Source organism: Penaeus monodon, chromosome 7 (genome assembly GCF_015228065.2).
Source record: "Penaeus monodon isolate SGIC_2016 chromosome 7, NSTDA_Pmon_1, whole genome shotgun sequence".
Taxonomy (NCBI): domain Eukaryota; kingdom Metazoa; phylum Arthropoda; class Malacostraca; order Decapoda; family Penaeidae; genus Penaeus; species Penaeus monodon.
Window position 1 is genome coordinate 30,964,489 of NC_051392.1, and position 15,000 is coordinate 30,979,488.

The 15,000-nt window shown below is 32.0% G+C and overlaps 1 protein-coding gene and 1 long non-coding RNA gene across 3 annotated transcripts in view; one reads left to right on the top strand and one right to left on the bottom strand.

Moving 5' to 3' along the window:
• Positions 1-8,287: 8,287 nt before the first annotated feature.
• Positions 8,288-10,986, top strand: LOC119575213. Its single transcript, XR_005228958.1, has 3 exons — positions 8,288-8,362; positions 8,530-8,692; positions 9,954-10,986. It is a non-coding gene; the product is annotated as an uncharacterized LOC119575213 (long non-coding RNA).
• A 2,472-nt stretch (positions 10,987-13,458) lies between these two features.
• LOC119575211 (DNA replication complex GINS protein PSF1-like) overlaps positions 13,459-15,000 on the bottom strand; it is a 12,209-nt gene continuing 10,667 nt past the window's right edge. For both annotated transcript variants that reach the window (XM_037922705.1, XM_037922706.1), the window contains 2 exons: positions 13,915-14,031; positions 13,459-13,739 (listed from right to left, as the gene is read on the bottom strand). In XM_037922705.1, coding sequence (XP_037778633.1) covers positions 13,599-13,739; positions 13,915-14,031 — 258 coding nt within the window. In that variant the 3' untranslated portion in view covers positions 13,459-13,598. The remainder of the gene's footprint in view (positions 13,740-13,914; positions 14,032-15,000) is intronic.

Genomic DNA, 15,000 nt, shown 5'->3' on the forward strand with positions numbered 1-15,000 from the left:
ATATTTTTTTATAATCTTTAATTTTTAAAATCTATAATAAAAATATACTTATCTTTTCTTTTCAAATTATTTATTTATTAATCTATTTTTTTATCTACTATCTATCTATCTATTTTTATTATTTTTAAATTAATGTTTTATATTATTATTATTATATATATTATTATTATTTATTATTATATTAATATATTATATTATTATATATTATAAATTAAAATTAAATAATATATTTTATTTATATATTTATATTAAATATTTAATATTTTAAATATAAATATATTTAAAAAATCTATTATATCTATTAAAAAATTTAAATTAGAATTTTATTATAAAATTTTTATTTTTAATTTTATCTATCTATATTATATAAATTATATATTTTATAAAAAGAAAATAAAATATATATAATATAAAATATATTATATATTATATATATATTTTTATATATAATTTTAAAATAAAAATTATTTTAAAATATTTATATACCAAATATTAATTATATATTATATATAATGATTTTATCGTATATATATTTTATTTATATTTATTTTATATTTTAAAATTTAAAATTTAATGCTAAATATATATATATTCTATCTATATATATAAAATTATTTTCCCTTTATTACCCTTATATTATTATTTTTTAATATTTATGTATATATATATATTATATATATTATTTTATGACAAAATATTTATATATATATTTTTATATATTATATTTTTTATATCTAATTTTATTAAATATATGTCAAAATTTTTAAAATTTAAAATCTTTTAAAAATTAAAATTATATTAAAATTTATATATATATATATGTATATAAAATTTATAAAATATGATATGATATATTTATATATAATATATATATATATAAAATTAATATTTAATTTTTATGTTTTAGAAAATTATATCTATTAAATATATATTAATTTTAAAATATATAAAATTTAAGATAAAATAATATTTTTAAAAAATATATATATAAAAATATATCTATAAAAATTTTTAAAAAGGGAATTATTATAATAAAATTAAAATATAAAAATAAAAATTCTAAAATATTTTATAAAAATTTTAATATAATTTATTTTAATAAAAAGGTTAAATTTATTTTAAAAATAGTATTATTAAAATTATTATTAAAATTTATATATAGATTTAAAATATATATAAGTATTTTATATTATTTTAATATTTTTAAAATTATATTATGGTATATTTTATATATTATATTATAGTGTCTTTTAAATTAAAGATATAAAATTATAATTTTATATAAATATATTTTAAAAATATATATTATTTCCTTATAAATATTATCAAATTTTATTATTTTTTAAGTATATAAAATTTATTTTATTTTAATTTTATATAAAAATTAAAATTTATATTATATTTTTAATTAAAAAAATTCTTATATTTTATATTAAATATATATAAAAATTATTATATATATATTTATATAAAAAATTATTATATATACTATATATATATATATTTTATTATTATTTTAAAATATTTTAATATATATTTTATTATAATATTATATATCTATTTTATTTTAATATTTTTATATTTTAAAATTTTAAAATATTAATATCTTTTATATTTTATATATAAAATATATATAAAATTATATTAAATATATATATATATAATATTATTTTTAAATATTTTAATATTTATTATTATTAATAATATATATATTTTTTATTTAATTATTTTATCTTATATTTTTTTAAAATTTTTATTATATAAATTAAAATTATTATATTTATATTATTTATATTTTTTAAATTATATTATATATTCTATATTATATAAATTTTATTTTTAAATTATTATAATATTATATATATATTATTTTAGAATATAATTATTATATTATATTATAAAATATATATTATTATATTAATTTTATATTTTAATTTAATATATACCCTTTTTATATCTAAAATTATATTATAATATATATATTTTAATATATATTTTTTATAAAAATATACTATATTTTATATCTAATCTTATCTATATCATATCTATATTATTATCTTTTAAAATTTATATAATATAAATCTATATCTATATCTTATTATATCTAAAAATTATACCCTATATCTATATCTATATATATATTATATTAAAATATATATATATATATATATATATAAAATTATCATATATATAATATATATATATAGTTATATATATATATATTTTTTTTATATATATATAATATAATAAAATAAAATATATATATATATATATTATATATATATAATTTTTTTTATACACATATACAACACCCTTTTATTTTCTTTATATATATTTTTGTTTTTACCCCTAATGAAAATTGTTTAATGAAAAGATAATTTAGTTATATTCCATTTTTTAAAATGGTTTTCTTGGGGGTTGATAGGTTTGTATTACTTTGCTTCAAAATTACCTGTGTGAAAGGGAAAAAACTAATTTGGGGGGAATTAAACAAAATTGCTTAAGGGAAAACCACTGTTTGCTGAAACCGTAAAAAACCCACCCCTTCTATATATCATATATCATATCTCTTCCTGTCTCCATCTCTGCCTCTTTCTCTCTCTCATTCTCTCTGACAGAGAGAGAGAGAGAGAGACCGAGAGGGGGAGAGAGAGAGACCGGGGGGGGGAAAGAGAGAGACCGAAAGGGGAGAGAGGAACCGAGGGGGGGAGAGAGAGAGACCGAAGGGGAGAGAGAGAACCAGGGGGGGGAAAGAGAGAGAAAACCGAGAGGGGGAGAGAGAGAGACCGAGAGGCGGAGAGAGAGGGGACAAAGAGGGGGAAGAGAGGAGCCCGAGAGGGGGAGATAGGAAAGAGGGGGGGGGGGGAAAAGAGGGGGGGGGGAGAGAGAGAGAGGGGGAGAGAGGGGGGACAGAGAGAGAGGGGAGGGGAAGAGAGAAAAGGGGAGAGGGACGGGAAGGGGAGAGAGAGGGACAGAGAGAGAGAGAGAGAGAGAGAGGGGGGACAGAGAGAGAAAAGGAGAGAGAGAGAGAGAGAGAAGAGAAAAAAGGAAAAGGAAAATGAGAGAGAGGGGGACAGGAGAGAGGCGGAGAGAGAGGGACAGAGAGGGGGGGACAGAGAGAGAGGGACAGAGAGAGAGGAGGACAGAGAAAAGAGAGAGGGGTTGGACAGAGAGAGAGAAGGGGGAACGAGAGAGAGAGAAAAGAGAGAGAGAAATAGAGTGAGAGAGAGAAAAAGAGAGAGAGAGAGAGAGAAAGGGGGACGAAAAGAAAAGGAAAGGAGAGAGGAGAGGGAAACAGAGAGAGAGAGAGGGACAGGGGAGAGAGAGAGAAGAAAAGGGGGACAGAGAGAGAGAGGGGGACAGAAAAGAGAGAGAGGGAAGAGAGAGAGAAAAGGGAAGAAAGAGAGAGGGACAGAGGAGAGAGAGGGGACAGAGAGGAGGGGGGAGGGGACAGAGAGAGAGAGAGGGACAGAGAGAGAGAGAGGGACAGAGAGAGGAGGGGACAGGAGAGAAGAGGGACAGAGAGGAGAGAGGGACAGAAGAGAGAGGGGGAAACAGAGAGAGGGGGAGGGGACGGAGAGAGGGGAGGGGGGACAGAGAGAGGAGGGGGACAGAGGGAGAAAAGGGGAGAGAGAGAGGGGGGACAAAAGAGGGGGAAGAGAGAGAGAGGGGGGACAGAGAGAGAGAGAGAGAGGAGAGAGGGGACAAAAAAGGAGAGAGAGAGGAGAGAGGGGGGGGGGGGGGGGGGAAAGGGGGGGGGGGGGGGACAAGAGAGAGAGAAGAGAGAGGACAAAGGGGAAGAGAGAGAAAAGGGGAGAGGGGGAAAGGGGAGAGGGGAAGAGAAGAGGAGGGACAGAGGGAGAGAGAGAGAGAGAGAGAGAGAGGGAGAGGAGAAGGAAGAGGGGACGGGAGGAGAGAAAAGAGGAGGGGGGAGAGAGAGAGAGAGAAAAGAGGGGAGAGAGAGAGAGAGAGAGAGAGGGGGAGAGAGAGAGAGAGAGGAGAGGGGAGGGAGAGAAATGGGGGAGAGGAAAAGGGGGAAGAGAGAGAAAAAGAGAGAGGAAGAGGAGAGATAGAGAGAGAGGGGAGAGAGGAGGGAAGAGAGGGGAGAAGAGAGGGGGAGAGAGAGAGAGAGAGGGGGAGAGAGAGCGAGAAGAGAGGGAGAGAGAGCGAGGGGAGAGGGGGAGAGAGATCGAGAGAAGCGAGAGAGAGAGGGAAGAGGGGGGAGAGAGGGGGAGGGGAGAGAGAGCAAAGGGGAGGGGGGAGAAGAGGAGAGAGACGAAAAGGGGAGAGACCGAGAGAGAGGGGGAGGAAGAGAGAGAGAGCGGAGAGAGAGCGAGAGCGAGAGAGGGGGCCAGAAGAGGGAGGAGAGAGGGAAGAGGTGGGAGAGAGAGCGAGAGGAGGGGGGAGAAGCGAGAGGAGCGGGAGAAAAGCGGGGGAGAGGGGGGAGAGAGAGAGGGAGAAGACCCGAGAGAGAGAGCGAGAGAGAGAGCGGAGAGAGAGCGAGGGGAGGAGGAGAGGGGGGGAGAGGGGAAAAGGGAGAGGAGAGGGAAAGGGGAGAGGGGAGGGGAAGAGGGAGAGAGGGGGAGGGAGAGAGGGGGGAAAAGAGAGAGAGAGAGGAGAGAGAGGGGGTCGGGGGGGGAGAGAGAGAGAGAAAATAGGAAGAGAGAGAGCGGGAGTAGAAGAGCAAAGAGAGAGAGGGGAAGAGAGAGGGGCGGGGAGAGGGGGAGAAAAGGAGAGAAGAGAGAGGCGAGAGGGGAAAAGAGAGCGGGAAGGGAGAGGGGAGCAGAGAAGGGGGAAAGAGAGCGAGAGAGAGAGGAGAGAGAGAGAGAGAGGGGGGAGAGAGAGAGAGAGAGGAGAGGGAGAAGGGAGAGAGGAGGGAAAGAGAGAAGAGAGAGAGAGAAGAGGAGAGAGGGAGAGAAAAGGGGGATAGAGAGGGGGAGAGAGAGAGGGAAGAGAGAGAGAGAGAGGAGAGAGCGAAAGAGGAGCGGGAAGGAGAGAGAGAGCGAGAAGAGAGGGGAAGAGAGAGCGAGAGAAAATTAAGGGGAGAGAAAAATAGGCGAGAGAGATAGAGCGAAGAGAGAGGAGCGAGAAAAGGAGAGCAAAAGAGGGGAGAGAGCGAGAGAGGAAGAGAGAGAGAGAGGGAGAAGACTACAGTTTGATTACAATATAAGTTGCTTTTTTCCTTACAAAACACCCCCAGGGGGGAAACACAAAAACAGTTTTGTTGCAAAAGCCAATGAAAATGGTTTCAGGGATGTTAAAGGGTTTCATCCAAAACTCTCTCATCCACAGACCCCCAAATTTTAATTTCTCTTTTTATTTATAATGGTAAACAGATGACAGATAAATTCATTGAAACAAAATTTTAAAAATTTTCTTTGGTTAGGGAAATTTTTTTAGATTGTATATTTTATCAAAGAAAATTGAAGGAATTTGTATATTATCAGGTAAAATTGTAGTGTACTAAGGAAGTGTTCATTTGAAACTAAAGTTTAAAGGAAAAGAAGAAAGACAGAAAAAAAAAAAAAGAATGGTTTATGCCCCCCTATTCATTTCATGCAACAAGACGTTTTCTGTATTTTTTTTTTTTTTTTCCAAAAAAATTGAAATTTAAATGTTCCTAACATATTTTAATTTTTTTTCATTTTAAACCCTTTCAAATTATGACACTGATTACGTTTTATTTGGGGTGGGAAAGTAGTTGGGCTCTCTGCTTTGGGCTATTTTCCCCTGGCTCCGATTACAGCCTAAAGTTAACCAGTGGAAAGAGCAGCGGGAAAGGGACCAAGAAGCACAGAGTTGCATAAAAGTAAGTCACTTTTATTATCTTTGTTATTAGTTTTTTTTTTATTTTTTTTTTTACTATTATTTTTTATTATTACGTTATTTTTTTTTTTTTATTATTTTTTATTTATTATTATTGTTGTCGTTGTTGGCATCGTTGTCATTGTTTTGTTTTGGGGTGGGGTTGTGTTTTTATTTATTAGTTTTTATTTTTAATTTTTTATTATTATTTTTATTATTTTTATTTTTATTATTATTATTTTTTTTATTATTTTTATTATTATTATTATTTTTTTTATTTTTTTCTATTCTTAATTTTTTCTATTTATTATTTCTATTCTTTTTATTTCTATTCTTCTTCTTCTTCTTCTTCTTCTTCTTCCCCTTTTTTTATTATTATTATATTTTCATTTTCTTATTATTATTATTATTTTATTATTATTATTATTACTTTATTATTTTCTATTATTTTATTTTTATTGTTTCTGTTATTGTTTTTTTGTTATTTTATTGTTATTTTTATTGTTTTTTGTTTTTATTATTTTTATTTTTTATTTTTTTATTTTTTTTTAATTTTATTTTTTTATTTTTTATTTAGTTTTATTATGATATTTTTGATAAAATTATTGTATTTTTTATTTTTTACTATCATTGTCATCATCATACTCATCATCATTCATCATATCCCATCATCACATATCATCATCATCATCATTTTATATCATCCCTCATCATCATCATCACAATTTTATCATCATCATCACCCTCATCATCTCATAAACATCATTATCATCATCCCCATCATCCATCCTCATCATCATCATTAAAACATCTCATCTCATCATCATCATCCATCATTTATTTTGGGTTTTTAATATTATTGTTGTTATTATTTTTATTATATATTTTTTTTTTTTACATTTTTTTTACGGGGGTTTTTTTTATTTTATTATTATTATTTTATTATTTTTATTATTATTTTTTATTATTTTTATTTTTTATTATTATTTTATTATTTTATTATTAAATTTTTAGGGTTTTTTTTATTTTATTATTAAATTTTTATTATTATTATTATTATTTTTATTTTATTATTTTTATTTAAATTATTATTATTCTTATTATTATTATTTAATATTTTTATTTTTTTAAAAATCACCCAATTTTTTTTTCCCTTATTGCTGCTGCTGCTTTTGCTGCTCCTGCTTATTATTTATTTATTATTGTTGTCATTTAGAAAAAGGTTTTAATATTGATAAATATATGTTGCCAATTTTTATTTTCCCCCCCCCGGGGAGAGTTAATTCACTGGGAAAAATTAAAACCAGTTGCTTTAAAGTATGAGAAAAATTTTGGATCAGGGGCTTGAAATAATATTGGTATTCCCTTCCCCAAAATGTACCAATTAAAAAAAACCCAATTTTTGTTATGTTTAAAAACTACTGTGTTTAAAAATTTTATACAAATTTCTGAAAGTGAGAAGTGGGGTTAAAAAATAGCTTTAAAACAGAAATTTAGGAAAAACAGGCCCCTATGGTGGTGGGTTAATATGTTTTTTGGCCCAAAAAACAGTGAAAGGGGTCATAACCCAAAAATGTTTTAATGGAAAAAGATCATGGGTTTTCCAAATAAAACCTCATTTGAGGGGAAAGTATTATTTTATACCCCTAAAAAAATTTATGTTTTTTTTTTTCTTTAAATTTCCCAAATTTTTAGTTAATTAAGTGGAAAAATTCGGTGGGAAAATTTAAATTTTTTGTTGTAAAAAATTTTATTTATTTAGATTCATTACTTAGTCAAATTTTTTTATAATTTTTCTGGGCAGTTTAATGCAGACTGTCTTTCAAGCTGCAGAACAAACCCCATTTTGACCTTTTCTTTCATTGGCATTAACCAAATATTAGAAGTAATTTTTTTAAACCCAAATTTTTATGTAAAGGGGTTTTTTGAGTAAACTATATTTGAGGGAAAAATTTTAAAGCTTTAAAGTTTTTGCTTTCATGCCTTGTAATGACTTTTAAGGGGGTAGGGAAAAAACTTTTTTTAAAAAATTTGTAAGGGAAAAACCCCTCAGTGTTGGTATGGTTGGGGCTACATAAAATAATTTGATTTTTTTTGTGGGTTTTTGTTTATTTTCTCTGGGTTTTGATAGTTTTATATGAAAACCCTTAAAATTTAAAACATGGTACATTAATCTTTTTGGGTTTTGTTAAATTTGAGAGAAATTTAGTGACTTTTTTTATAATATGCCAGGGGCCCTCGTGCAATGCATAGCAGTTGTTTGACAGTTTTTGTCAGTGATTGTATCTACTGTGTATCCACCCCTCCCCCCAGTATTTAAACTGAGAAAATGAAAAATACAAAATAAAAGTATATTCTTTTTTTTTTTTATTATTTATTTTTTTAAATTATTTTTTATTTTTTATTTTAAAAGAAGATTTCAACACATTTTTTTTGCTTTTTTAGACCCTGATAAAATCCTTTCAAAAAGAGCGTGGGAATTAAAAAAGGGTGCAAAACAGCGCTGCAAGAGGAATACAATAAGCATGCTGTTGCGCATGCTGAGAAGGTTCAAGAAGTAAGCATTAATAAGAAATTAAGGATGGTACTATTTCAAGCTGTATAACTTAACATAAAAAAAATTGAGGCATATTCCAAGTTGGTAGTCCAGTCTTTAATGAGTTGACTCTAAAATGTTCTTAGATAAATTGTAGCTATATTGTAATGTCTGGAACCTTTTCATAGGTGGAAGAGAAGAAGCGCCAGGAACGTATAGAAGACTGGGAACGGCATGAGCGAGGGGAAGGATACCGTAACAAAACAAGACATACAGCATCACCAGCAGCAGTGGTGCCAGGCCCTTCTGCTTCACAGTCTAAAGCTTCAGGGAAACCAAGACTACGGCCAGGTGAATCAATAAGCTTTAATAGTTCACAAAGATTTTGTTGATAATACTGTTGCTGAATTTAATTTAGATATAATTTAGTGCAGGTAGTTAATCAGAAAAGTCTTTTGGTCCACTTAGCAAAGATTACACATGCACACACAGACACACACACACACACACACACACACACACACACACACACACACACACACACACACACACACACACAGACACACACACAGACACACACACAGACACACACACACAGACACACACACACAGACACACACACAGACACACACACAGACACACACACACACACACACACCACCCACACACACACACCACACACACACACCACACACACACAACACACACACACACACACACACACACACACACACACACACCCAGACACACACACCACACACACACAGACACACACACACACACACACACACAACACACACACAACACACACACACCCACAGACACACACAACACACACACACAGACACACACACAAACAGACACAACACACAGACACAGACACCACAGACACGACACACACAGACAACCAACACACAGACCACACACAGACACACACACAGACACACAACACACAACACACACACACCACACACACACACACACACACACACACACATACACGCAAGATCGAGTTGAGTGGCGAAAGATGGTGGAGAGGTCCACGGCTGCTCAAACATGAGCATACCGTTATTGATGATGATAATAACTTGTATGTATCATGTTAATAATTCTTAATTTCTCTCATTACCCAATTGATGCCACTGTGATTTTGTTTTTATTAATTTTGTGCATTTGTAGATGGATATTGAAATGTTTAGTCACCAAGAAATCAATTACTGACCTTACCTGTATACTGTATTCCTTTATTTATTTATTTATTTATTTTTTAGAAAGATGTCTTTAATTCTATTACTATTATTGTTGTTGATATTATAGGAAAGTAATGATGATAATAACCATAGAAATAAATTTTATTTACATGAAATATCATAAAATTGGGTAAACAGGTGAGATCAAATAGCCCTAGTAATTACCTTCTGAATGACAAAGTGCTTGTGAGGTCATCTATTTGTAAACAAAATTGAAAGTGCTTTACCTACTCCCAGTGGTGAATAGTTCAGTTAATGACAGCAAAGCACAGAACTGTGTAATTTTTCTAACTATGACAGTATTCAATTTTTTTTTTTGGCATAAACTGCTAATATAACAAGGTTTTAACTTCTCTCTGCAGAGTACAATCCCCTTACGGGAGAAGGAGGTGGATCTTGCCGATTCAGACCTGACCGAAGAGGGCCTTCTGCTGGTGGATGAGGTTAATAACTGTACACACTCCATACTTTCAAAAAGCATCCATTATAATTTGTGAATATGTCTATAAAAATAGGATTTGAATAATGCTTTAAAGAGCATTTGATATAAATTTCAATATACTACATTAAAAATATGCACTCTTATTTTTGTTACATGTAAAATATATTGAAACTGAAGTTTCTTTTATATAGGAATTGATCTTTGTATTTATGAGTACATTAATAATATAAATACAATAATTTCACTATATCATAGGAAAATGAGATGCTTTAAGAAGAGGAAGTGTGTACAATATTGTTGGATATCTTCTTTATGATGCATAAGCTGTTTGAATAACATTGATTTATGTTACATTGAAAAGAAAAAAGAATCCAACAAAGATCATTCTAATGATTCAGATAATGCCAGTCATAATGAAGCGGTAAGCCAAACCAGCACAGTGCTGTGGCTTACTGTGGATGCTTTAACCTGGCACTGACATGTTCAGAACTGAGTCTTATTAATTTTTTGAGGGTTTTATAAAACTCTGCCATTTGGAACATGGATGATTATTGTCTGAATCTTTTGGAATGATGTGTGGTGTTCTATGGAGTTAATGATTATTTTGTTATTGTATGAATTAAAGGAAATGTGTTGAACGGAGTGGAAAAAACTTTGTTTTAGCCATTGCTTAAAAATATGGTCCTCTTTACTATTATTTGTGCTAGTCTCTCATCTAAAAGAGAACCATTGTGTTGCAGTACATACATAAAAACAATTTTTGATCTATTTTGAACAGTAATCTTGTACTTGATCATATTAATGTTCTTTCTTTGATGATTATGGTTTATTATTGATCACTAAACTTGTTAAAGTAGTCAAGTAGTCTTCAGTAAGTATTCAAGTTTATAATATTGTGACTTGGCCATCCCTACGGAGTGCTACGTACTCTTGAATAAATAGTTTGTTGGAAATATAGCTGTTTTATCTTTCCTGTTAATGGTTTGATGTTTCAAGTGACAGGAGGGGTTACTTTTTGGTATTATAATGTATAAAAGGTATATGGCAAAATATTGCGAGTGTAATTATTTTGCATGTCTTTCCAGACGAGACAAAAGACAAGCTATTAAAAGATGATCAGATTGCATATACAATCTTCCTAAGCAATTATTTATTAACCCAAAATACCTCTTGAACATTTTTTTTTCATATGTGTACATATGAAAGCACTCAAAGTAAAATATTCCCCCCCTGAGATCTCAAAACACAAATACTGTGAAGGAATTAGGAATACTGTAACTTGCTAGTAACATGGGTTTACATTCTGTCCATAGTAAGGGATCATACAAAACCATGCTTGTGGTAATCTGATGATGGTGTTTTTATGTTTCATCATATGTTTTATTTTATTTTGTTTACATATAGATGTTCAGTTCTTAGTCAGCAAGGAGTCAACTACTAGGTCTACCTGATCCCATTCCTTGGAATTTTTTGCAGGAAAAGTTTATATCTTTATTGCTCTGTTATTGTTACTACTAATGGTATTGGTGCATTAATAAAAATAATAGTAATAGAAATAAATTTTAAAAAATCTTGAAATGGGGTAAACAGGTTAGTTCTTGTAGGCTCAGTAGCTATATAACTATATAACTCCTTGTTGACTAAGCACTTGCAGTGTCATTATGTTTAAAAAAAGGCAAATTCCTTATGGTAGATAATCCATGAACTGGTTTTGTAGTCCTTTTTACAGACAGAAAATGGAGTCAGTGGAGTTATATAGTATACATTCTATGTTTGAAGAATTTACTGTGTTCTAGCTCTCTCTCAAATGTGCAATATACCACTTTTGAGGCTGTTGTTAATTTAATGCATAACCAATGACAGGTACCTTGTACGTTTACTAAGGCAAGTAGCTGCACATTTTATCTGTTTCCTTGAGCCTTCATCATTCACAGCCAATGTGGTCTTCTTTTACCCATATTTTAAGCCTCATGCAGCTAATGCAGCCCTGAACTTCTCATTGACCTTTTTTGTAAATGTATATTTCTGACCAGCCTATCCAGTTAGATTAAAGGTTTATCTTTCAGGATTATGAAAGGAAATAAAATACAGAAATACATAAGTATCTGAAGGTAGTATTCTTTGGTCTTTACTCTCATATGATTTAGATTAGAGAACCAAACTTCTTGCCAATGCAGATAGTGGCATTCCTTTTACATCTGACCTTATCCAAAAGATCACCTGTGGTTGGTGAATGACCAGAAAGATTCAACCTCTATCAACACATGATACAAAGAATATAATAGTAAAAAGGAAAGGAAAGAAAAAAGAAAAAGAAAAAGAAAGGGAAAAAGAAAGAAAGAAAAGAGAGAGAAAAAGAGCAAGTTATCAGTTTGTAAACTTAACATCCATACACAGACTTTCAACTACCAAGTATCTTTTAACTTAACTCTTTCAAACCCTGTGTAATATTTACAAGAATGGCGTGGTTATCTAGTCTCCTAACTTCATTTTAACAGATTTTTCTCTTTTCCATCCAACAGAGTTGTTTGCAAGCTAAGGGTCCAGTAGCTGTTTTAGAAAGTTTCTTTTTCTGTGTCACACTAGCTTACAAAGTAAAATCACACTGCAGACCAGATGCAGAGCTGGTCAATAAAATATGAATGTTTCAAATGAATTTGATAATCACTGTTGTAATCTATTGATGTCATAGAATAATAAAACCTGACAGTGAAAAATGTAGGGCAGGCATTTTTTTCATGCAGAAGAAAAAGGAAAGAAAAAATTCACTTTTGTGGCCTAAGTGTATTTGGCATTCTGGCAGTTGTAAACCAACATTCTTCAAAATATACTCAGTATCCATAATCAAACTAATAAAAAATTTCTAACTGCCACCCCCAATGTACCTACTGACATCTCATTGGCTACGTCAGTTTAGATAAAGATGATGAGGTTATCTCATTGCCTTTCCCTTCTCTCCATAAAAAGAATCAGTTCATGCATATGTTTGTCTCCCTGAAGTACAAATCATTATGCAAAAAACAGTTTGAATTTTCTGAGTACCTTAGCCTAAAAATTGAAATAGATCATAAAATAAAAATCAAACAAATAAATAAATATACATATACATTTTTGGGGGTGGAATGGTATAGTTCTGATTTTAGTAGGCAAGCAAGCTCAGTATGATAGTTCCCTGAAAGAATATGTGCAAAATTTCCATACCACTAATATTGTTACCAATCACAATGAGGTGCTACTCCAATATGTAAAATACCAGTATTAAAGCACTATTTTGTTTTAATACATAGTGGTGAAAACAAGCATTATAATCTGTCACAAACGTTCATAGCACAGCTAAGAAAATAAAGAAATTCAGATTGTAACCACAGAGGTTCATTTTATTTTGCATTTTTAGTCAAGAGGATATAAATTCATAAAAAAAATCATTTCTTTTCTTGATTTGTTTATTTTTGCTAGAACACTACACAAAATATATCTTATCTGTATTAAGGATCTTTTATATTTCCATAATCTAATTCACATACATCAGATTACACTAAAGAAACAAAGCTCTTGTTTCAATGTATCATTCAATATGTTCTAAAATGCCTTGTCTGATCAGGTGCTGACACTGAGCCATTGGAAGATAGTGAGTGGTATTCTTTTGGAGTACCACAGTATCTCCTTCTTCTATCTCAAATTCTCCATAGTCTTGAAGACATCGAACCTGCATGCAAGATATTTAATCAGGTTATTGGTAACTTACTTGAAAAGACTAAATGATAGACATCTCAAATCTATATCAAAATAACATGAAATATAAGAAATAATATGTACAATCACATTAGATATTTTCTTAAATGTAACAGAAAAAGTAGAATTTTAAATACTTTCTTATATACCTCAATATACAGATTCTTTGGTGGCTTTATATCTTGAGTAAGATCAAGACCAGTTCCTTCTCCTAGCGATCTCATATATGAAGCCAAGTTCTTATTATATTTATTGAACCATATAATCTGTGAAGATAGATATCATATAAACATGATAAATAAAATTAAAGTCTGTAGTATTGAAAACATACATGAGAAATTCAGGTTATTTGAGCACTCAACGACTATCTGAATGGATACACAAAACAAATGAATTTTATAACAATTATTATAAAATAAAGAAATGAGAAAAAAAGTAGATAAAACTGACATCATTAATTTTCTCTATAGATCCTGTCACACTTCTGCAAGATTAACACATTAGTAAATGAGATACACAAATATCCTGCAGTTAACAAGTAACTTTATTTCACTCCTACTCAAAATAAAATCAAGAGAGAGAGAGAGAGATAGAGAGAGAGGGAGAGAGGGGGAGAATGAAATCACGAGAGATGGAGAGAGAGGAGAGAGAGAAATCACGAGCACGACGAGAGGAGAGATGAGAGAGGAGAATCAGAGAGAGAGATTTTGAGAGAGAGATACTCCTCCCCCCCCCCCCCCTTCCGAGAGAGCGAGAGAGAGAGAAATCAGAGAGAGAGAGACGAGGAGGGAGAGAGAGAAATTCAGATACGAGAGACGGAGAGATGACAGAGAGGAGGAATGAGAGAGAGAGAGAGAGAGAGAAGGGGGAAGAGGTGGAGAGAGAGAGAGAGAGTATCAGAGAGAGAGAGGAGAGATCAAAAGAGAGAGACGAGGAGGAAATCAAAGAGAGAGAGGAGAGCGAAATCAAAGAGGAGAGAGAGAGAGAGAGAGACGAGAAAGGGGGAAGAGACATGAAGAGAGAGAGAGAGAGAGGGCAGAGTGAGAGCGGTAGTGAGGGAGAGAGGGAGCGAGAGAGAGTGAGAAGAGATGAGAGTGAGAGGAGAGAGGAGAGAGAGGGAAGCGAGAGAGAGAGGAGAGGGGGAGATGAGAGAGAGAGTGGGGGATGAGAGAGACGAGACAAGACGAGAAGAAGAGAGAAGACGAGATAGAGTGAGGCGGAGATAGGAGACGAGA